Genomic DNA, 23,316 nt, shown 5'->3' with positions numbered 1-23,316 from the left:
ATTCTTACATTTTGCCTCAGGTACTTAGGCTAAATAAACCTTTAAAAGACAGAAATAAAAATATATTTATGATTATATTTACATGATATAATTATTTTTCTAAAATACATTGTACATTAAATATAATTTAAATGTTAAATATGCATGTTTTATTTAACATAACCCTAGCCCATACAAAAAACAATCCTTAAGTAACTAAATCATTAACATTTTTTGTATAAACAGAATATCACTGTTTTATATCTCTTTTCAACACATTAACTGGATGTGGTTCTAGATTTAAGACACACACATAAACATACATAATGTTTGGTTAGTAAAAAGTGACAAATGATGATGAATGGATTATTTTAGAATGCTCAAGGTGTTGGAATAGGAGAAAAAATATGTTTTAAAGGTGTTTGCTCTTAGGTATAGTTTCCTTAGTTTTATCTGAATAGTCCTTAGCCTATTTGCAAGTTGCTCAGATTTAATGGATGAGACCTTACAGGAAAGCTTCAAAGCTTCATGTGTTGAGACACACACACACGCACGCACACTTTCACATTAAGGCTTTGTGTGTTCAGAAATCCCTGCTGCTGCTGCTGCTTTGGAGCTTGTTAAACTCTTGCTCAGCAGTAGTGTCTTAGTTTGCCATGTGCAAGTGGCTTCTGTATGTGAACTGTGTTTTGTTTTTATGGTAACTTTAAGAAATGTAGTATATAATAAGTTTTATATATTTAAGTTTAGTATATAAAAAATAAGCACATTTTATTTTATTTGTTCCCACTTCTGTTACAAATTGGGGAGAATAAAAATCCGTTGACAAAAACAAGCTTGTCTTTTTCCTGGATGGACGTATTTTAACATAGAGGGTGTTGAATGCCCAGTATGGCTGAATGGCAAATGATGACAGTTAAGTTCACAATTTGTTCAAAGTGGACATCATCATAGAACAAATTTCTGGAGAACAGTAATCAATCTGAAATTTACACGGATGAGAGATCATTTAATGAAGTTGTGTGTGATTGTTGGGGATAATCCTCTTCAACAAATTTGGAGATGGCAGAGTTGACATTTTGCTTTTAGTTCATCCTCACGAAATATGAACAGATTCCAATAAGATTTTTCTTGGAAGATTCATGACCTAAATTGAACTAAACTACTAAAAATTAAGTAGAGTGTTAAAATATTTTGTTTCATATTTTAATACAAGCGTACCAGTTTCATGAAAAGTATAATTATGAAAAAATTTAATGCCTATTTCTGTTTTAAAATCTAATTTACATTTAAAATTACATTTGTTGACTCAAAAGGGATATAATATTCTTCATAAAGTTATCCCAGCCACTGTCTTAATATTCACATTAACTATTTTCTTATATATTTATCTATTTTTAGCATAAAATTAATAGCATTTATATTTATCCTGTATTATATGATATTTTGTTTTTGCAGTAATAAACATTGATATGTTTATTGATAGTATTTTAACATGTAGAAATACTAAGATATTTTTATTCCAGTTACATGTAGAATACTTTCCTATTTTTTTTTTTTAATTAAGTATTAACAGTAGATCCAAGACACCTGCCTAGTTTGTAAATCTACTGTTATTCTGGTTGGATATGTGGTAACTTACTGATCATCTATTACGACAAGTTCAGGGATGTCAGGAATGACATCAGAGTAGGCTGGGGCAAAAGCCACCCCTTGGTGCATTTCCAGTTATGGAATGAAGGCAGGGCTGAAATTGAGCTTACTGGATGGAAAGTATGTTATGAAACTACCTGGTATTGCTGTCATAGAGGTATATTTTTGTTCTTTATGGATAGGAAAATGGTTTAAAAAGTAGCAGTGTGCACATAATTGATGTTGAATAAATGTTTATATAATAACGGCCTATGATGGGCATCTCATCTTGTTTTGAGAAATTGCCTTTTTGATGGCACTTATGCAGATTTGATGAAAGCCATATTTAAACTTTCAGAGTATTTATTCTACATGGAACCCAACAGTATAAAGCAGAGGTTAGCAAATAATTCCTTTAAAGGGCCAGATAATAAATTAAAATATTTTATACTTTATAAGTAATTTATAATCTCTGTCACAACTACTGTGCTCTGCTGCTCTGCAGGCAAAACAGCCATAGACCATATGTAAGTGAACGGGTGTGGCTGTGTCCCAGTAACACTTAATTCACACAACAGGTAGATGGCCAGATTTGCCTGTGGGTTGTAGTTTGCTGTATTCTTGGAAAAGAAAGTAAGTTGGATAACACAACGTCAGCTTAAAATCACTAAGGTCTGGATGGTTTAGTTAGGTTGCCCAGCTTGTTCAGTCCTGCCTCTCATGATGTAAAATGCAGCTTGACTGCTTACAGATAGAATAGTTTATTTAATTTCCTCAGAGGTGGAGTTTTAGTGTGCTTATGAGTAGTTTTTAAATTCCAGTGTCATGGAAGAAAATCTTTTCAGTTTCAAAAAGGCAACTTCAGTATAGTAGGCAACTCTCTGGTAACCAAATCAAAAAGGAAAACCAAAGGTTTTCTCTTTGAAGAGTGTTGCATCAGTAAAAATGTTTATGCTTAAAACCTTATTCAGTTTCATTGAGCTCTTGGAATGTGTGTTATTACTATTTTGTAATTAACACCAGGATGTACAAGAGTTACTGCTGTCACATGGGAAGTAGAGTATATAGTAAGTAATCTACATACCTTGTGTGTTTGGAGGTCACATGGTTGGCAACCTCAGCTACCTAGAATGTAGCTCAGCACCTGAAATAAGGCTTTTGACTAACTAGAGTAAATGTTAAAAGTCATTTACCAAAGATTATACAATAAAAGCTGACTTTTTATTTTGGGTTGGCCAAAAAGTCCATTTGTTTTTTTCCTGTAAAATAAAAAACACATTTTTCTTTTTCACCAATAGCTTTATTGATTTGGGTATTTTGAGTATGTCAGTTATCTCCTGCTATTGGCTTCTAGTGGGTAGAGGCCAGGGGTGCTGCTAACCATCTTCCAATGCATAAGATAGCCCCACAGCAAAGAATTATCTGGCCAAAATGTCAAAGTACCAAGAAACTTTGCAAACCACTTTTGACACATTTGATCAGTCACAGCATCTTCTCCATACATTGCACAAATCTGTTTTAGCATTTCATTTGCGTTTTTACCTTTCTTGACATAATAAAGCATAACAGACTGAACATGTTGCATATTTTCTTCCATCTTCAATATTAAAACGGCTGTACAAAAATTCACCAATTTTAATGAGTTTTTCTAAATGCACGCTGATAATGACAGCTGTCACAATACAATCTAACAAAATTTTTTTGAATGAAGTTAAAGACAACAAAGCACTACTAGAGCCATTGTACAGGGAAAACTAGATGAACTTTTTGGCCAACCCAATATTTAAGAAGGCAGATAAATATATAATATATTTGAGAAAGTGTTCATTTTATGACTAAAAATTTAAAAGTGCCTTGTCACCCAAAGAGAGAGACAGATTTTCAGTTACATGAAAAGTTCACTTATGGAACAGTTTATTCCCAGATAACTTTTAGGACTCAGCTTTCTGATACTCCTTCATCCTTCAGATTCTTGAGCAGTGATGCTTTCAGAAGTTGGGTTAAGTTCAGACAATATCCATTTTTTCTTTGTTTTTCATTTTGTTTGGACTTCTGTTTTCTTTATACTTTAGTAAAGGTCTTTTTTAGCATTCTGGTAGCACCTCCTTCCCAGAGGAACCCAGGTAGGTAGAGTTTTGCGTTATTGTTCCTTCACTTTCTTACTCTTAAATATTGAGCATCGCTCTTCCACCAAGAACATCCCTGCCTCCCCTCACAGAGAAGACAGTGGCCAAGTCACCACTGACACTAGGCTCCTTCTGCGCTTTGCTGTTGTATATGGGAGCAGCAGCTTTCTGGGCCTAGTTTGGGACTCGAGGCAATTACACCATTTTAAAGAGATGTTTTGCTTTTGGAGCACCTAGCTTGTTTAAATTGCCTTTTTAAAACCTACCCTGATCCCCGTCCCATCTCCAGATTTGTTAAAGCAGGAGCATTTTGCCCTGGCTGATGTGAGTCAGTTGGTTAGAGCCTCGTCCCAGAGACCAAAGATTGTGGGTTCGATTCTTAGGCAGGACTCATACTCAGGTTGCAGGTTCGATCCATGGTCAGGGCACCTATGAGAAGGCCACCAATGTTCTCTCTCACATTGATCTTTCTGTCTCACATCAGTGTTTCTCTCTCTCATTCTCTTTCTCTCCTCCCCCACCCATCCTCTCTCTCTAGAAGCAATGAAGAAAAAATGTCCTCAGGTGAGGATAAAAAAAAAAAAGCAGGAGCGCTTCATTTCAGATATAGAGTGGTACTTTGATTTTTTTCTTATATTAAGAGGAGTGTCTCATTGACCTTTTATATAGATGACAGAAGTTTTTGATTCTGATTGTGCCATTGCTCATTTTTTGAGTGTGGGATTAAAACTCTAGATTTTGGGGGCTAAACCGGATTAGCCATATTGAGTTAATGTGTAAACTGATGACTCTTTTTCTCTCTTTATTACCAGAAACTGGTTGCTCAAATGAAGCAGGATCCACAGGTAAAATACTACTTTTATTCATTTAACTTTTAAATTAAAATAATTTATACAGAGATTAACTTTTATTTTAAAATAATTTATTTTAAATTAAAATAATTTAAAATAAAGTGACCATAAAAATATTAAATATATACCAGTATTTAGGTATTAAAAATGATCATATCTAACAGCAATTATATTAGCATATTGGTCTTCATGTTATAAGGGTTTAGAAAAACCCAGTCATTCTGTTATAATATATTAGTAGCTATCATTTCATCTTTGTTACTGTTATTTGCTTTTGTGTTAATTGCTTTGAGAATTTTGGGGGGGGGGATTGAGAATTAATACTCTTCATAGAACTTAAGTTTCATTTTCATAAGCCCACTTACTCAAAGTCAGATTGTAAGGCTTTCTGTAGTCTCAAAATTATTGAATATGGCCCAGAGCCATTCTTATTTTCTCATAGTTTATAGTAGAGATAGTGTACAGAGATTTTAAGTACTTCATTGCACTATGTTCAGGGTAAAAATTTTAGAATAAGTTTTAAAAAGCACTTAAAATTTTATTATTTTTCAAAGAGCCTTTAACCTAGCAAATGCTATATTTTTTAAAAATTCTCTTAGGAGTTTTTTTACTTAGACGTTTTATTCTCTATCCCTGAAGGGAGCTCTTCCTAAAAAGTTACTTTGTCTTCGATGACTGTATTTATTGTTCAGGCAGTGTCTCCTTCACAGCCATTAGACAGTGGGTCATAAGTACAGAGAGTACTTACCAGGCTCTTAGGGCTTCTCCCTTGCATTTGTTGACTCCTAATCTGCTCACAAAAGAACTAGACCCACTAATGGGTACTCAGGTATATGTGTATATATCTTTAGCTTGTTAAACATACCATACGTGCCTCATTGGAAATTTAAGTCAAATAAATTCTTGGAATCAGGAATGGTACTGAGGCAGATTGATATTCGGAAGTAGGAATAATAGCCATTTCAAAAAAAATTAGCACCCAGTGACCTAACTGTAGTGTTTTAACACTGTCCATTGATAGCTCACACTGAATTTCTGTTTAACACGTGAACTTCTTTAAGAAGCTTCTTCATTTTTATTAATTTTTAAAATATTATTTAAATTAGATTTAGGGAACCAAGATGCAGTAGACCTTACATTAACAAGTTCTTTTATATTTAATATGGTAACCTATGTTATCAGCAACCGAAATACTATTAGAAAACTTGAGCATTTTCTGTATAGCTGGTGGTCACGTAACAGTGATCTTAACGTGAAAGATCTGAGGGGCAGTAAGTCGTTGGACAGCCCTGTGGGTGCTCTGTCTGTGTCTGCATCTGCATGTCCACCTACCTGAGTCTGCACACACACATTTATGAAAAGAGGTTCACACGGAGAGGGAGGATGTGCACCCTAACCTGGCAGAAGACCAGGCGGAGCCCACTGAAAGAACCGCATGTGAAATGATGAAGAAAAAATTGGTCTGTCATTGAGATGGTTTTCAGTCTGCTAGTTGGCTCTCCTGCTACATTAAGCATTAATCTTGCTTTTTTAATCTTGGTTTTTCCCTCACTTGAGTAAAAGGCAAGCATATTCAGTGTATCTCATCTAAAATAGTATTCTTTTTTAAATCCTAGAATTTGAAAACTGAGAAAATGCCCTGGTAGTCAGTGTGTTAATTTGAATGATGTAGTGTTAAGGCAGTTGCAGCACTGACAGCTTTTCAAATCTAGGCTAAAATAACAAATGTACTCTACTAAATAAGGGAGAGGGCAAGTAGAGAAAAACCTCTTATCTTTATTGATAATGCCTTTAAGCAGGCAGTGCATTCCTGCTTACAATTTTCATTTTCCTGCTTTTGTCTGATTAGTGGAGGTTTAGGTTTTCTGTCAACTGATACTTTCTGTAAAGAGTAACAATATTTTTAGTAGAAAGGAATACTATTTTACAGATGCTAAAATATAAAACTTCTTAGAATTTAAAACAATTGCAAAGGAGCCGCCCCTGTTCTAGTGTTAGCAGCCTACATTTAGGATCTATGCAGTAGGTGGTGATAATACGACTACAGTTTAATGCATGATGAATTTGATTGGCTGCATGTTTAAGCTTGCTTCATCATTTGTAATGCAATGTGCTTAAACCCTTCCTGCTACTATTTTGTTAACAAATGAAATATCTTCCTCACAGATATTTTTTCTTTCCAATCAGAATGCTGATTTAAAGAAACAGCTTCATGAGCTCCAAGCCAAAATCACAGCTTTGAGTGAGAAACAGGTAGGGGAACGGGAGGGGGGGGGCATATTTTTAACATTGTGTTCTAAAGATATGTCTGCTTGAGACTTCTAGGAGAACTGCTATTTTTCCTCATGTGTGAAAATAAGTGTGGGCAGCCAGACTCAGTTTTAATTTTGTTCGAGCCCTGTTTATCTATTTTTATTTTTGGTTGAAATCATTATCTAGAATATCCCATGGGTACATGTTACTGGCAAATATCTAAGAGCAATGTGGCGAGCTGCTGTTAACTGTGTTAATTAAACTCTGTACTTTACCCATAGGGGAAAGGGGTAAAGAAAGTTACTGGGAGTGTGAGCTGCTGGATGTGCTTTGTTACCTGTCCTAAAGACTTGAGATGACAACCAACTTGGAGAGAATGGTCGTAAAGAGATTGCTCTCAATATATGTCTCCCATTGTGATTATTGTGATACCTTTATTTAATCTTTATTAGGTATTGACCTACTATTATGTGAAAAGCTTCGGTTGAACCTTGTTAGATTTATTCTGTATAGGGCAAGAGAAGAGCGTCTTGCTTTTTTCCAAGGACATCTGGAAAGTATTTTTTTGAATTTCTTGTATAATGACCTCCACTTCACCAGTTCAGACAGCTCTTGCCACCAGGTGGAGTGTGACAATTGATAGAGCTATACATAATTGTCTGTGGTAGTCTGACAAGTCATTGCTTTCTTATTCCTTCCCCACTACCTTTCCTCTGATTAAAAGGAGTGGCTTTCTATCATGGAGGAGGTGAACATGTAAACCAGAATGATGAGCTGATTTGCAATTGATAGTTAATATTAGTGATATCTCATTGAAGATTTTTGATTGAATAGTTCTCAGTAATTGATTTTTATGTTGTTTTTTAAACTTTTATGTAATGAAATAATGGCTGTGAGGATATTTTATTTCTGAAGATTTTTTGTGTGTGTTTGTATTGTATGTTATTGTGCTTTTCTCTAAGGGGAGAAATAAATTTTGAGAACTATGTGGAATAGACACGAGTTGTTAATTTTCAGAGTAGACTTTTCCCAAGCTGAGTAAACTACTGTTTTTTTCTCCCTCTCCTGTTCTTAAGCTATTACATTTCCCCATTTTGTCTTCTCCAGAGATGGAAGGTGTTTTAGATTAGGGAACTGCCAAACTAAAATTGGGAGGAGGTGGTGTGGTGGAGGAAATTTTTAAGGAAAAATATAAACAGTTTATTAGTACGTGTTTGGCTCTGATAGCCAGTCGGTTCTCTGAAGTCAAAATGATGTGTGTTAGTGAGAGTGTTCGAGCTTTAGAATTCTGTTGGCCATGAGCTTCCTTAGAGTTAGTTTGACAAGATGCCAATGAATGAGTCACTTTTGGTGAAAAATTCACGTGTTCCAGCGGAGAAAAAAGGTGAGAACTGATTAGTAGAGTAAGGGGTGGGGGGTGCTGTTGCTACATTTGAGGAAAATGGGGCAGTTAAAAACAATTTATGTTTTAAAAAATTTTTGTGTGTGAGCACTGATACAAAGATTTGTTTCATTTCTGTAACTTTTTATTCTTTAATTTTTTTTCTGTTAGGGATCTCGCTTAATAGAAAATTGCAACCATATATGTATCATGTGGCAAACTATCATCTGGACTAAGTTTGGGTATTAGAAACTAGAATTTTAAAAAGTGGGTTTAGCATCATCAGTAAAGTAAAAAAACTGGAGTCAGAAACTGAAATGCAATCTTGCAATTTTATTTGCTTAACTATTAAAATAACCTTTTTTAAAAAGACTTTATTTATTTATTTTTAGACAGAGGGGAAGGGAGGGAGAAAGAGAGGGAAACATCAATGTGTCGTTGCCTCTCATGTGCCCCCTGCTGGGGACCTGGCGTACAACCTGGGCATGTGCAGTGACTAGGAATCAAACCAGCAACCCTTGGGTTTGAAGGTGGGCGACACTCAATCCTCTGAGCCCATACTAGCTGGGGCTAAAGTAACCTATTTGATAGAACAGAAAATGTATCATTTCTAGGTAGGGTAGTATTTGAAGGAAACACAGCTATAAAGTTCAAAAGTCGGTCTTTCCTCACACTTATTTCCAACACGAAACATTGATATTTAGTTTAAAATAGTATAATTTTAGGACAAACTCCTCATGCTGAATGCCCAGTTTTGTTTTTCTTTTCTCACAGGATCCACTTAGCCTCTGGGAAAATTTAATGATTTTCCTTCAGATTTTAATAACTAAAATCTGAATTACCTTACTTACATGACTAAAATTTTAATTTAACATAAGCTTTTTGATTGTGAGAAAAATTTTAAATACAAAATAATTCAAAGAATGTCACATTCTGAAATTAACAATGATGAAATGAACCCTTTGTTATTATTTGTTTCCATTCTTTTTCTGTATGTATTTTTCTATAATAATTTTTCTATATCCACTTGAAAACTTAATTATGCAAGTAACAGATGCATACATTCTCTTCCTTCACTTTATTAAAAAACCAAAATATTGCAGATAGTCATTCTTACAGTAAGTACTTAATTAGTTTTTGTTATTGCTGCTGCAATCTTTGATACTCATCAGTTTCTTTCTCAAGATGTTATGACATTGCACGCTGGCTGTATTGGGGAAGATACGGTCTTTAGGGAGCATCCTTCACAGCCCAAACCCAGTGAGTTTCATTGAATTTTTGGTTAGAAAGTTCAAGAGCTTTCAAACTGTAACTTGAGGTTTCTGAATAGAAACTTTCCACAGCAGATTTTGAAGTCAAGTTCTTGACCCACAGGGCCAGGCTGACAGTTCATAATTCAGGAATCCCAGACTTGATCATCTAATGAAATTATGTAGCCACTAAAAATTAATGGTTTCAAAAATTTTTGATGACATAGAAAAGTGCTCATGATAAAATAAGTGGAAGAGCACATACAACTTTATATGCATTACAATCCCACTTTTATGTGTGTGTTATAAGTATATATGTATGTGTAAGTATGTAAATGTGTATAGTGTCAGTTTAAAGTGTTGTTGGAAGGTGATGAATTTACTGATAGTTTATTTTTTTATATTCTTGTGTATATTTGCTAAATTCCCCACAATAAATATGTTTTCTTTATAATCAGAAATAGAGAAGAAACATTACACAAATTTTAACACCAAACCCTTGTCTGTTCATAGTATATGAACCACTCTAATCAGAGAATCCACCTATTTTAAACACTAGTCATACTGAAATGTGGAAGCAATTACTAATTTCTTTAATATCGTTTTTCTCATTCTGCACCCCTCCCTCCTTATTTTTCACATGCATGTGTGATCTTTTGCATGTCGGAGTGGGGATTCTGATCCTGGAGCCAAAGCACTTAGTTGCTTTAGTGCTCCGCTTTCATTCTGATTCATTGTAGAAGCAATCTAACATCCCAGAGTATGCTGCTTGTCCCCGTGGTGATTAAGGCTCAAGCCATAGTAGTTGCATTTTTCATTCCCCTGCCTTGAACAGTTTGCCACCCGACCTCCCTTCACCTGGTGCTCTCCTGGCCAGGTGTCAGGCAGCAGCTTGAATGTTACTTCCTCAGAGGACCCATCTCGGCAACCCCTTCCCCTGTCAACATCAACTATGTCTGTAATAGTCTCTCATTGAGCCTTTCATTTTTCCTTTATAGCTGTGCCATTTAGGATTAGGTTCAGCTGTGAATGACTAAAAACTCAAAGTGAAAATGGCTTAAACAAGGTGGAATTTTGTTTCTCCTGTGGAAGCTCTGTAGGTGGACTGTGGCTGGTGATGGTGGCTCCACAGTGGCAGGGACCCCAGGCTCCGCCTGTTCTGTTGCCTTGCCATTCTCAGCAGGAAGCTTCCACATCATAGTCCAAAATAGCTGCTCCATCTGGTAAGAAGTGGGAAAGGCAGCAAAGAGCAAGCCCTTTATTTTTAAGGATGTTTGCTGGAAGTTGTGTGCGCCACTTCCAATTAGATCCCGCTGGTCAGAACTTAGTTAACTAGGGACAAGGAGGGTCAGAAGTGTAGTCTATTCCAGGTGGCCACCAGCAAGTGAAACTCAGGGACTCTGGCACTGAGTAAGAAGGGGGAATAAATACTGGGGATAATTAGTAATTTCTGCCACAATAGCTTACTATAACTTGTAATTACATGTATGTGATTATTTTTAAAAATTTGTGTCTTCCTCACTAGACTGTGATTTTCAGGAAGTCAGGGGACATGTTTGTCTTACTTACCTTTATTCTGAGTATGGTACTTAGTATAATATTTAGCATAAGATAATATTTAGCACAGAAAAGCATTTGTATTTCTTAAATGAATTATTTAACCCACTTGATCATCTTCTCTGCTTGTAATTTTTTAAAACAGTGAATCTTGTTTTCTGTGCTTTTTAAATTTGAAGTATGAACATTTTACATTTTTGAATTCTTTAAAAACATGATATTTAATAGCTTCAAATATGTAATGATCTAGCTAGATCATAGTTTATTTCACCAATTCTCCTTTAGTTGATAATAGGATGTTTTCCATTTTTTACTAATATAAATATTACTGTAATAAACACCTTTGTATGTGAATCTGTTTCTTTGTGATTGCATTAGGATAAATTCTTTGGTGTGAGATTACTGGGTGTATTGGTCAACTGTTGCCATACAGTTCAATATAACGAACTCATATTTTATTGAGGGACTTATAACACTGTGTGTTTAATTTCACATTGGGTCTGGAGATCACCTGGAGTTCCCTTGATTTAGGCTGGATCGGCACATCTACTTCAGTTTGTGGGTTGGCTGGCCCTGCCTCCAGGCTGTGGATTGGATTAGATCCACTCCAAATGTGTTCATTCTGAGACCTGGCATGAAGGGATGAAGGGGCAGCAGCTACCTGGGGCATACTCATTTCGTGCGGCTCATGACCTGAATGCAAGCAACTACCAAGACACATTTTAAGCCTCTGCTGGCATCAAGTCTCTTAACCTCTCATTAACCAAAACAAATCATATGGCCAAGCCATAGGTCAAGACAAATGGTGTGGATGTATAATTTTATAGCAGAGACTGTGAAGAATTGCGAATAATAGCCTGTTGACCACCCTCAGTCAAAGGGTATGAGAAAACTTTTGCTAAATATTTCCAGAAAAGGCTGTACCCGATTAACAGCATGTGTGAGAGTTACCTAGTTTTTCTCAGGAGACAACCTGTGGAGGGAAGAGAACAGTTTGCTAATTGGAAGATGGATTAATATGTATCTGATGCTTTCTGGAGGTAGATTTTTCATGCCATTTGTCCATGCTAAAAATATTCCATAGTATGCCACAGAATTACCTTTGTTTTTAGGTGTTGTTTATCTTTCACTCTTCTATTTTTCTTACTCCTTTTTGAGAGGTAGACCTCTTCATAGTCTTTGGTCTTTGCTACTGTTTTGCTTTTCTGATTCCATGTTTAAAAATTATAGTCTCTGTTCTTTATATAATATGTAACCTAATATAAGATGAAATACTTTTCTGGTTTTAATAAATAGTTGCCATCTGTGGAACCACTCTCATTTTAAATATGGACATATTTAGTAAAATGGATCTAATGCGTAGAACAACATAGGACTGTATGTGAGGGGGCGCCGGGAGTTTGCTTCTGTTCCTGACTCTCTAACAGACTGCTGATAGATTTTGAGTTATTAAATCATTTAAATGCCTGTTCTCCTACTTATGGAATGTTTCGGTAATGCTTCTTAGAAGTTAATGAACGCATATCTGTTGAGTGCACTAAATATTTTTGGAGGTAAGTTCTTTTTAAATGGAAATTATTGGTTTTAGTCATGGTGGCTTACTTCACTTCATATGTACACCTTCATTTTACATGTAAAGTACTACTTTTTAAAGAAGCTTAGAAGTTTTTGTATTTAAATCGGTCATGAGGTCATCATTGTAATACATACTGGGACATGGACTGTTTGTGATTTAGCCATGATTATATAATTAATCAGCATCATATTCAGAACTAGAATCCAGAGCACTGTACTCTTCATTCATTTACTTTAGTAAATTCTTAAATTATTCTGTGGACCTTTATCTATCAAGTATTTTTGAAATAGGACATTAGGCACAATAATTACATTGCCTTTAGGCTTCATTGCCTTGGAGTCAAGTAAGTAAATTAGTTCTTGTAGTCTAATAATGGTAACCTGATACTTGATTGTCTCTAGCCTCTGATACCAGTAACCATAGAATGCTACCTTCTCTCATTCCCAACCAAACTAGTGGGATTGGCACAGCGCATTAGAATTTAGAAGTGTTGTTTTCTTAGAGATCCTTGAATTATGAAGGGAAACTGACCTCATTTTTTTTATTCAAAGCTTAAGAGTTCTCTAGGATTTAGTCTAGTGTTCGTCTCTCCTCTGCAATATTTATGTGAAAGTATTGGTCCATTTGATTTTCATGGAATGTGTATTTCATTTTTTAAAAATCTGCAGTGAAATCTCCTATACTGTTATTCATACCTAAAGCCCCCAACTAAAGTCAAGTAGGCAAAAGTAACTGTTTGAAGCTATCTGTGAACATCTGTCATGAGAACTTCTGAAGACACCCACTTTTCTTACTCTGATTTTCTGTTTGTCCTAGATGTGAGTCCATCAGATGAAACAGTGTTTGCAAGTTATCAGAATACTGCCCCTGAGCCTCATCTGCCGCTAGTAGCTGATCAGATTACATATGACTTCTTAAATTTCCAGTATTCCTTTTTATGACTTCACTCCCCCTTTTTACTTCCTTAATTATCTTCTTTACTTATATGCATTTTATAGCCATCACTTCTGAAGAGAAATTGATTAGTTCTCTGAAGATGGAAAGATTAATATGATTTTTCTAGAGCAGGGATCAGCAAACTGTAGCCTGCACTTGGGCCAGATCTAGCCTGCCAACCGGTTTTGTAAATAAAGTTATTGAAACACAACTATATTTTTCATTTAAATATTGTCTATGGCTCTTTTTGTGCTATCAACAGCAGAATTGTGTAGTTGTGACAAAGTCCTGCCTGCATACAGATATTTCCCAACCCTTATTCTAAAGAAATTTAGCCAGAGAGGCACTTGACTCAAAGATATGAGGCACAGTATAGTAGTCTGGGGCAGGAGTGAGTGCCACACTGGAAACAGGGTGTACAGTTAACCCTTGAGCAGTATGAGGGTTAGGGGCGCCGGCCCTCTATGCAGTAAAAAAACCCATGTATAACTTTTGACTCCTCAAAAACTTAACTGCTAATAGCCTACTATTGCTATATTGATAATATAAAGAGTCAATGGGCACATTTGTATGTTATATGTATTATATACTGTATTCTTACAATAAAGTAAGCTAGAGAAAAAGTTATTAGAATCATTAGGAAGAGAAAATACATTTATAGTATTGTACACCCATACTGAAGAAAATCTACACATAAGTGAATTTTTCACCTACGCAGTTCAAACCATGTGACCCAAGGTCTACTGTGTACTGAGGAAGGAGAAGGCCCTCTTATGTACACGCCAGCCCCACAGGTTTCTGTTTGCCTTTAGCACCTCATTTTTTTAAAGCCTCTTTTACTTTGGATTCGTTTTCTATTTTCCTCTTGCTCTCTTTCTCTCTTATAATTTCATGGAAGCATAATCAATGTAAAATAAACCTACATTTTTGAAAGAGTGTAGTTTTTGATTGGGTGAAGTCATCACGGCCATCAAGATGATGAACATACCCATCACCTCTAAAAGTGTTCTTGTGCCCCTCGGTGATCTCTCTTCCTCCTCCTCGCCCAGTCCTGTCCCAGGCAAACATTGTTCTGCTTTTCGTCGTTATAGATTAAGTTTACATATTTTAGAATTTTAATAAATGGACCTACGCTGCATGTACTCTTTGGATTGGTTTTAGTTTTTAACTGTTAGAAATAAAGCTACTGTGAACATTCATATGTAAATCTTCGTGTGGAGATATGCTTTCATTTCTCTTAGGCAAGACCTAGGTGTGGCAAGTGGTATGGTAGGTGTATTTTTAACTTTTTAAAGAAGCTGCCAAAATGTTTCCAAAGTAGTTGTCCCATTTTACATTCCTACCAGCAGTGTATGAGTGTTCTAGTTGCTCCACATCCTTAGCGCCTCATTCTTGAATTTGAACATAACAGCCAAGAATCTCAGATATTTGGGAGGCCACTACCACGAAAGGCAAAACACACCCAGAGAACTGGAAGGGATGGTTCTAAATAACTCCTGACTTTAGATGCTCAGATCAGTAAGAGAAGATACTGCATCTGTGAAGCAAGATCAGAATGGTAGGAATAAAGGAACAATGAGAACATAGAACTCTTTTTTATTTTTATTGAATTTATTGGGGTGATATTGGTTAATAAAATTACATGGATTTCAAGTATACAATTCTATACAGCATTCTTGATAATAAAAATAGTTTCAGAAGATGAAGTTTGAGCAATCTCTCAATTTGTAGAAGAGACAAAGGGATGGGCAGTGAAAGTTAAAAAATTAGAGGATCAATTCAGAAAGTCTGATGCTTGATCAGTAGAAATTCTAAAAGAGAACAGAAAATGGTGAGGAGAATATTATCTAATAAATAATATGTTTCTCAGAACTGAAGAGCATGCATTCCAGATTAATAGGACTTGTTGAGTACCTGAAACCATGAATGAACAAACACCCACGCCCACATACCAAGGCTCATCACCAAGCAAGTGCAGAACAACAGCAATAGAAGAGCCTAAATAAAGCTTCCTCAGAGGGAAAAAGAGTTACGAACAAGGGCTGGGAGTCGATGGCACCAGACTCTAGCAGCAACACGGGAAACTGCAGTTCAGTGGAATGATGCGTTTGAAATTCCGAAAAACATGAATTTCTAATGTACAGCTCCGTACCTAACCCAATGCGGGATCAAGTCTGAGGGCTGAACAGGGACAGTTGGATGTACAAAGTCACAAAACTTACTACACCTGCACCCTTTCTGAGGAAGCTACTCGAGGATGTTCTCTGTCAAAACAGGACAATAAACCAATAAAGGTGGAGCCGTGGATCCATAAAACGCAATCCAGTACAAAAGAGATGAAGACAATCCCCTGTTCAGTGGCTTTTGTACAGTAGGTTTAGAGAACAACCAGTTTGCTTCGGACAGGAGGACAGAGGGGTCTAGGACAGGTACAGCCAAGGAAAAACTGGACTGACTGTGTGATGTGTTTTGAACCATTCTTTGAAGATGTTTTATAGCTTATTTGGCGAATATGGGGAAGAATTAATGATAGGAATATGAAAACCCAGGCAAATGACAGAGTAAAGCATTTTTAGTTCCAGGAATAATACAATGAACAAGAATATAAGTATAATAATAATATGCTAGTTATATTACAAATTAATGTTATTTACATGCCTCTCATAATACAAACCTTATTAAATACGGATTTAACTGAAAGTTGTGATGTGACTGCAGTGGCCATGGGGGGTGGGAGGAGGCAAGGTAATAAGGTAACATAAGAACCAAATTTCAGTTATCTGTAGTATGCAATAGAAATTCAGTTGGTAATTTTTAAAGTCAAAAATCAAGAAATCACAATGAGCACATATTTTAAAATAAGAAGATAAAGCAACCTGAAGAAGTGTCTGAAAGGGTTGAAAGTGGTTTGCTGAAAGGCAGACAGGACTAGAGAGTTAGAGAGGGTTGACCCGAGGGACTGCTGTTTTTATTATAAGCCTTGTGGTAGCATTTTTTAAGGCTATGCATATATAGTCAATTAAAACTAGAAATAAAACGAAATAGGAAACTAACTAGAAAAATGAAAGTCTGGACTTATTATTAGATAGGCTGTTGAGTCTTTGTGGAATTACCCTGGATTCCTGAATCAGGTCACCTGCTGACTAAGTCTTTGGCCTCCCACCGATCCCAGGCTGTGTTAGGGACTGTGCTCCGGCCTCTCTAATCCTCCCTTTTCATTTTTCTTAGCACAAGCCACATGGTGACTCTTGGTGAAGACATTCCTTAGGCGCCTGCAGGACAGATGCATGTGTCCTTTTTAGTTGGTTGCTCTTCTCTTTGAGGTGGAGAATAAATGTGGGCTCTAATAATAATAACAACAGTAAAACATAATAGAAGCATGCTATTACTCATGATTTTAGCTCTATAGGGATATAATGTCCCTTCTACACTTAAAATGATACCTTCAAGTACCATAGTCAAAGCCCAGAAACTAAACCCCGTGAGGCCAGGGACTTGGACTTGTTTTGTTCGTCGGTGTATGGGCTCTCAGTAAATGAATAAATGACTACTCCCGGAATTCTTCCCTGAAATGAGTAATTCCCTGCATTATTTAAGTTCCAACAAGTGTATATTTAGAGCCTGTTCTGAGTAAGCTCAGAGTCTTATAGGGGATATGGACATGTAAACAATTATAATACATTTACACTCAGAACATGCCTGGTACACAGAAGAGGGACATTCTCTTGGTGGGGCATTCTGGGACCCGTCACAAAGAGCTGATGTCTGAATTGAGCATTGAAGGTCGAGTAGGGATTTGCTAGGAGGACAAAGCCCCGGCAGGAGGCAGAAAGACCAGCATGTGCAAAGGCACAGTAATAGGTAACAGCGGGGCATGTTCAGCAAAAAGTATTTTAGCATTGCTGGAGCAGAGATCAGTCATGTGAAGATCAGAGCATCAGCTTGCAGGGTTTGAAAAGAGCATTTTGTACTATTTGCATTAGTATTAATACTAAATACAGTATTAGGAGTAGCTATAATTATATAGCACTTAATATTTGCCAGACACTTGTGTGTGTGCTTTAAATATGCTGATTCATTTAATTCTTACAGTAACCCTAGGAGACGGGTACTGCTCTCCCATTTTATGGATGAGAGAATAAGTCGTGTGCCCAAAGTTTCAGAGCTGGTAAATGGTAGAGCCAGACATGAATCCAGGACATGTGATTCAAGGCTGTTTTAAGTTAAAATAATATCAAGGAACAATGTATATTTACATTTATTTAAAGGGATAGATAAATTGTACTGGTTGAAAAAGAACTTACTAGACTGTCAAGTGAAAGGAGAGCAGTAGGAAGTGTATGACTAGGACAGAGCTAGGTCACGGGGGCCCTCACGTACCCATTTCCTTGATTACTGCTTACTCTTTATGCCTTTTTCCAGGGCGGCTTGATTTCTAAAGCTCTAGTCTTCTGAGTTTTTACTAAATTATAAATAATGGCTGGGAGGTAGTCTTCCCTTCCTCCTGAAATCCACCTGTTTAGAAATAGTCTCTTTCGTATAAAGTCAGCGAGTTGATTTTTAAATAAATAAATTTGTCAATACAATATAACATTTTTTCTTTTCTTTCTTTTTTTTTCCCCCCAGACCTGTGGGAGACACTGAAGTATTGGCACTGGGGATTGTTGTCTATCAGCTCTCTAAACTTTCCTCCCCTAATTCTAAAGGTTATGCATGTTCATTTGGCAAATTCAGCAAGGAGAAAAGTCAAATTTAGCTGTGATCTCACTTCCATATTTTAGATCCTTTTTTCTCTTTTTTCCATGCCATACATTTGTATTAAAAATAAAGTTGAGATTGGTATTACACTTCCTATTTTTGAAGTACTTATTTTTAATATACCTTGAGTATTTCTCCCCATTTTTAAATATTCTTAAAAAATATTAGTTTTTAGTGGCTTGATGGTATCCTACCATATGGGTATGGTAAACTCTTTTTTTTTTTTAGTCAGTTCATTCTTTTTAGACATTTGAATTATTCCTGGTTTATTTTACTCTTTTATGCGTAGTTCTGCAGTGTACATCCTTGGACATAAATTATTTGGACAGTAATTTTGATAATTTCCTGTAAAAAAGGACAGGATCTGGAGTAAATAAATTAACGTGTAAATAAATAAACACGTTATTTTAACGTGTTTTTATGAAGACTTGTTTTTTGTGTGTAAAGGAATCTCACTCAAACTAGCTTAAGCATAAGCATAAAAGAGAATTGATTGGAACCATATTAGGGCATCTCAAGAACCCAAGGACAGCTTTTGAGACTGGAACTGGGGAGTCTCTGTCTCTTGTCTCTTTTTGTCCTCCTCTGCATCTGCTTTACTTCCCCTCTCTACAGACTGGCTTTCTCAGTTCTTCTGTGCACATGGCAGGCAGAAGGCTTCTGGCTACTGCGCAGTTTCTAAGTTCGTATCTTCTCTATTCAAGAGGCCATCTCAGACTCACTGGTTGGCTCTCTTTGGCCAGGGGACCGCATCAGCAGCACAGAAGTGGCTGGATCAGGTGCTCCCTAGCACCTCTCAGAGAAAGGGATTTGGGAGTTAGGCAATATCCCTAAAAGTTTCTAAAACCTTATGTATTATCTGCTTGCTCCCTTGAAAGATTGTGTCCATTTTTAGGGTTATTTTTGCAAAAGATAAGCTATGGAGCATGCTTACTGGAATTTTCCCTTGAATGTAAATGAAAAGTTTTAATGATTAATTTATTTGGCCAGTATTTATTGAGCACCTTCAACATGCCAGGTATGGTTCCAGATGCTGAGAGCGTGTCAGTCCTGAAGACTAAATCACCCTTTCCTTCAGTCATGTGTTAGAAGTTTGGTACCTTTTGAACTAACCTTTAAAATATGCCTTTAAAGTCTTAATCAAATTTCATTTTACCAACAGTAGAATACATACAGTTAAGCATACTGTAAAAAGGAAACGCGTACACATGATGTTTCCTTTGTTGCATATATCCATTCATCTTTTTTCTAAGCGATTGGAAGTTAGGAGGTTATGGTACTTGATGTCTTAGCATATTAATGGTCTAATCTTCCCCCTTTCCTCACCCCTGTGGTGGGCAGCAGTAGAGTGCAGGGAGGTGTTCATAACAGTGGCTCTCCAAGTTTCTGTTTTCTGCAGATACAAGTGAGATACTTCACATTCGATGAGACTCTCTTGTAGGTAAGATGTTACAGGACTAGAATTCTTCTCCAATTGGAAAATTAACTGACAGAAAAACCCTAGCAAAGTAGGGAAAGAGGTGTGTCTTGAATTTCCATCAAAAACAGATTAGACTTTTTTCCAGATAGTGCTTTGTAGTACCTATCACTCAGGTTACCAGTCAAATCTACACAGTGATGCTTCAAAATGTGCTATGCAAGTTTTAGATGAAAATTCCCCTGAGAATCATGTTTTTATACTTTTCTGCCCTGGGTCAGCTTTCACCTAGAAAATCTGTTGCATTTAAGCCAGGGTTAGTGGGTAGTGCCTTGTCACGAGACCTCATCTCAGTTTGGGTGGGGCAGACCTCCTCGGAGTGAGCTGGGGTCCGCTCTGGAGCCGCCTACTGCCTGCTGGTACTTGTGAGACCCTTCCCTGCTGCTGGAGTTCAGGTTTTCAGTTGATTTTACTTATTTTAGCTCCAGCCGTGTTGTAGATGACATTTTTAAAAGAGACATCAATTCTCTCTTTTTTTGTCTATTCAGGAAGCAAAATATGAAAAAGAAAAAGTGTAAGTTTTCCTATATAATTCAAGAAATTTCATTCTCTTCCCCAGCTTTGAAACCAGCCTGGGTTCCGTGGGAGAATTAAGGCCTAAAGCTCTTGGCATCTTTTATATGTATTGAAATAACATTCCCATGGATCTAGAGTGGTATTACTTGTGTGTTGCCCTTGTGATAATTGAGAAAATAGTCACTGAAATAAGTTTTTGTGTTCTGTGGGTCCAGTGAAGAATCCTGGATGAGAAAGGCTATTCTAAAATGATAGGAAACACTTTACTGTAAAATTCACAGACACCCAAAGATTGTAGCTGTTTGTCTGCAGTGATATGGTAACTGCTTATGTTGTTCTAAGATGGGAAACAAAAAGTCTCAGGCATTAACAGTCCACTGGACGTGATGTAGTGAAAAGAACTATTCTTCTGTTTCTTCTAATCAAGAACAATATAAACTAGAAGGGGTTTTCTTGTAAACCAAAACAGATTAATACCAATAATATTTTGATTTATTTTTTGTGTTAACATTTTAAAGTTTTTTTCCCAGTACTCTATCTTGTTTTATTTTTTTACTATGTCTAAAGCAAATAAAATCAGTTATCTTTATAAGATGTAGCACTTGATTAGTTTTTAAAATAGGCATGTGAATAGCCCATCAGCTCAGCAAAAGGCTAAAAACTATTTGTGCTTGTAAATAATGTAACTGGTTTATGGAACTGAGCCCTGGGGAGGACAGCACACAGTTTGTTTACTAACAGAAAACACAAGGATTCTATAGCAGATCTTAATGTTTCTCTGTCTAAAGATCTTTTAAACAGGAGCACCTATGAAATCTACATTATATTTTTGCAGCTAACTCCTGATTCATTGATTGGGAGAGCCATTATTGGTGAAGTAAACACACAGGTTAAAAAAGGTTTGGTGGAAAATAGAAGTGGCATATCCGTCTTGAACAAGTTTGAATTCCTAGAAATTAACAATTGTTAACAAATTTCTCCACTCTCTTTTTTTATAAGTATGTTAACAAAAACCTGTTATGTAAAAGTCCAGGTTCTCGTTTTAAAATCTTGACTATGGCCCTGGCCCATGTGGCTTACCTGGTTGGAGCATCATCACGTAAACCAAAGGTTACAGGTTCAATTCCCAGTCAGGGCACATGCCTGGGTTGCGAGTTCAGTCCCCAGTCTGCGCATATGAGAGACAACTGATGGATGTTTCTCCCCCTTTCTCCCCTTCGCCTCTCTAAAATCAATAAGCCTGTCGCTCAGTGAGGATAAGAAAAAAACAACTTGACTGTGATGCTAGTTGAAACTAATTTGAAAACAAGCAAATTTGAAATTTTTCATCTTGCCATTGTTATCACCTTCATATTTAACCTAGGAATAATTTGAGTTCATTTGTTGTAGCTATAGATAATTCCGAGTCTGTTTTGCTCTCAGGATTTCTCCAGATGTCCAGTGGAATAAGGTTGGAATTACCAGTTTTACTGGGAAAGATTTAAATAAAAACAAAGTATATGCTTGATTTAAAAATTTTTTAATAGTTCTCTTTCCTTCTTACAAGATAAAATTCAAAATCCGAGGTCTTATTACTTGGGAGTAAGGAGCAGGAATGCTATGACTTTATTGAAAAAAACTTTCCATGGAAAACTTGTGTATTTGAAAAAGGATCACATTAGCTATAAAGAAGCAAGAATATTAATTTCAAGACTTTCAATAAAAGGTACATTGCAGAGCCTCCTGGTGGCAGTAGTTCTTTGTTGCCAGAATGTCCTCTTCTGAGACACCTGCTGAATGGGAGCTGATTCAAAATAAGCAAAACAGATCTATTGTTGTCTGAATCCTTTTGAGGCTTTTATTACAAAGGTTCTAACTAAAATAATGAGCACTTTTTAAATCCTGATTTTAGGTTCATCTATTATATTTTAAATGAGTCCCACAGTAGTTAACTTATAAATGCCTTATGTGTGAATTAGGGAGTCTGGGTGTGCATCATTGGGGTGTTCCATGTGAAGAGATACCTTCACTCCTGCTGCCTCTATGCCCGATGATGCAGTATGTGAGACCTGGTGATGGTTTTTGTTGGGTCCGCTGGTGCAGGGTTGAATCACCCGCTCTGCAGCATTGGAAAGGTCGATGGGAAGAAACCTGTGGCTAGCATTCATGTAACAGTAAAAACTCTGTGGAGAAAGAAGTCTCAACCAGCTCACTGGCTTAACTGTCACTTCTCACTTCCTCTACTTGCCTGTGGCCAGTAGGTTGCCGTCTAGGGTCCTCACACATGTCTCCCATCAGTTGTAGGATGGTTATGGAGAGTGAGTTGTGTTTGTTCCCAAACCTGTTTAGGTCATTTGTTGTTGTTGTTGTAACCATGTGATTCAGTTGTTAGATAAACCAGTGACTTATGAAAAGCCAAGTTGTTCCCCCCAAAACCAAGTTAAATGCCTTGGAAAGAGTTGATAAAGGTGGATTAGTTAAAAAAAAATTGCTGCCCAATTATAATACATTTGGGTAAGACAACTGTAAAAGAATGGAGTAAAATATTAATGTCCTAGATTCTACATTTAGATTGCTTCCAGTGTCTTAATTTCTCACCAAAAACGAAAATGGTAGAGGATGCATGATGGTTATGATTTATGAAAGAAAAAAAGATATTTTTGATAATTTTTAATGTGTAGATCCAGACAAACAAAGGGCCTGGTCCTATATTACAAATGAAACGAGTGTTCATTTAAGGTAGAATGCTTAGATATGCATAACAAATTTTTTGGTTTACTGATTTTTTGTTATTAAGTACTGGTTCTGTCATCATTGGTTTAAAAAAGCATCTGCTGTATTGCTTCAAGCTACTGAAACTGAAATGTACTTTTCAACTTTTAATTCACTCATTCACAGATATTTGCAGAGCACCTACTACGTACCAGGCACTGAAGCTGGCCTGAGTGCTGAACTCGGCTGGTAGGGTTTCTCCTCTTCAGGAGCTTACTACCTTCCAGTGGCATATTAGTAAAAGTACAGTGATTCAAATAGTAATGATTTTCT

At 36.4% G+C, this 23,316-nt stretch overlaps 1 protein-coding gene across 15 annotated transcripts in view; it reads left to right on the top strand.

The window, feature by feature from the left end:
* The window catches only part of PHF21A (PHD finger protein 21A), a 163,128-nt gene that overhangs the window by 36,510 nt on the left and 103,302 nt on the right, over nucleotides 1-23,316 (top strand). For 7 of the 15 annotated variants that reach the window (XM_028517525.2, XM_036029307.1, XM_036029315.1 and 4 more), the window contains 2 exons: nucleotides 4,550-4,582; nucleotides 6,776-6,841. In XM_028517525.2, coding sequence (XP_028373326.1) covers nucleotides 4,550-4,582; nucleotides 6,776-6,841 — 99 coding nt within the window. Of the gene's footprint in view, nucleotides 1-2,189; nucleotides 2,245-4,549; nucleotides 4,583-6,754; nucleotides 6,842-23,316 lie in introns of all 15 variants that reach the window. The other 8 variants (XM_036029312.1, XM_036029316.1, XM_036029305.1 and 5 more) reach the window with 3 other exon arrangements.

This window comes from Phyllostomus discolor, chromosome 6 (genome assembly GCF_004126475.2).
Source record: "Phyllostomus discolor isolate MPI-MPIP mPhyDis1 chromosome 6, mPhyDis1.pri.v3, whole genome shotgun sequence".
NCBI lineage: Eukaryota > Metazoa > Chordata > Mammalia > Chiroptera > Phyllostomidae > Phyllostomus > Phyllostomus discolor.
Note: the sequence above shows the minus strand (reverse complement) of the source record. Positions and strands in the feature narration are given on the sequence as shown.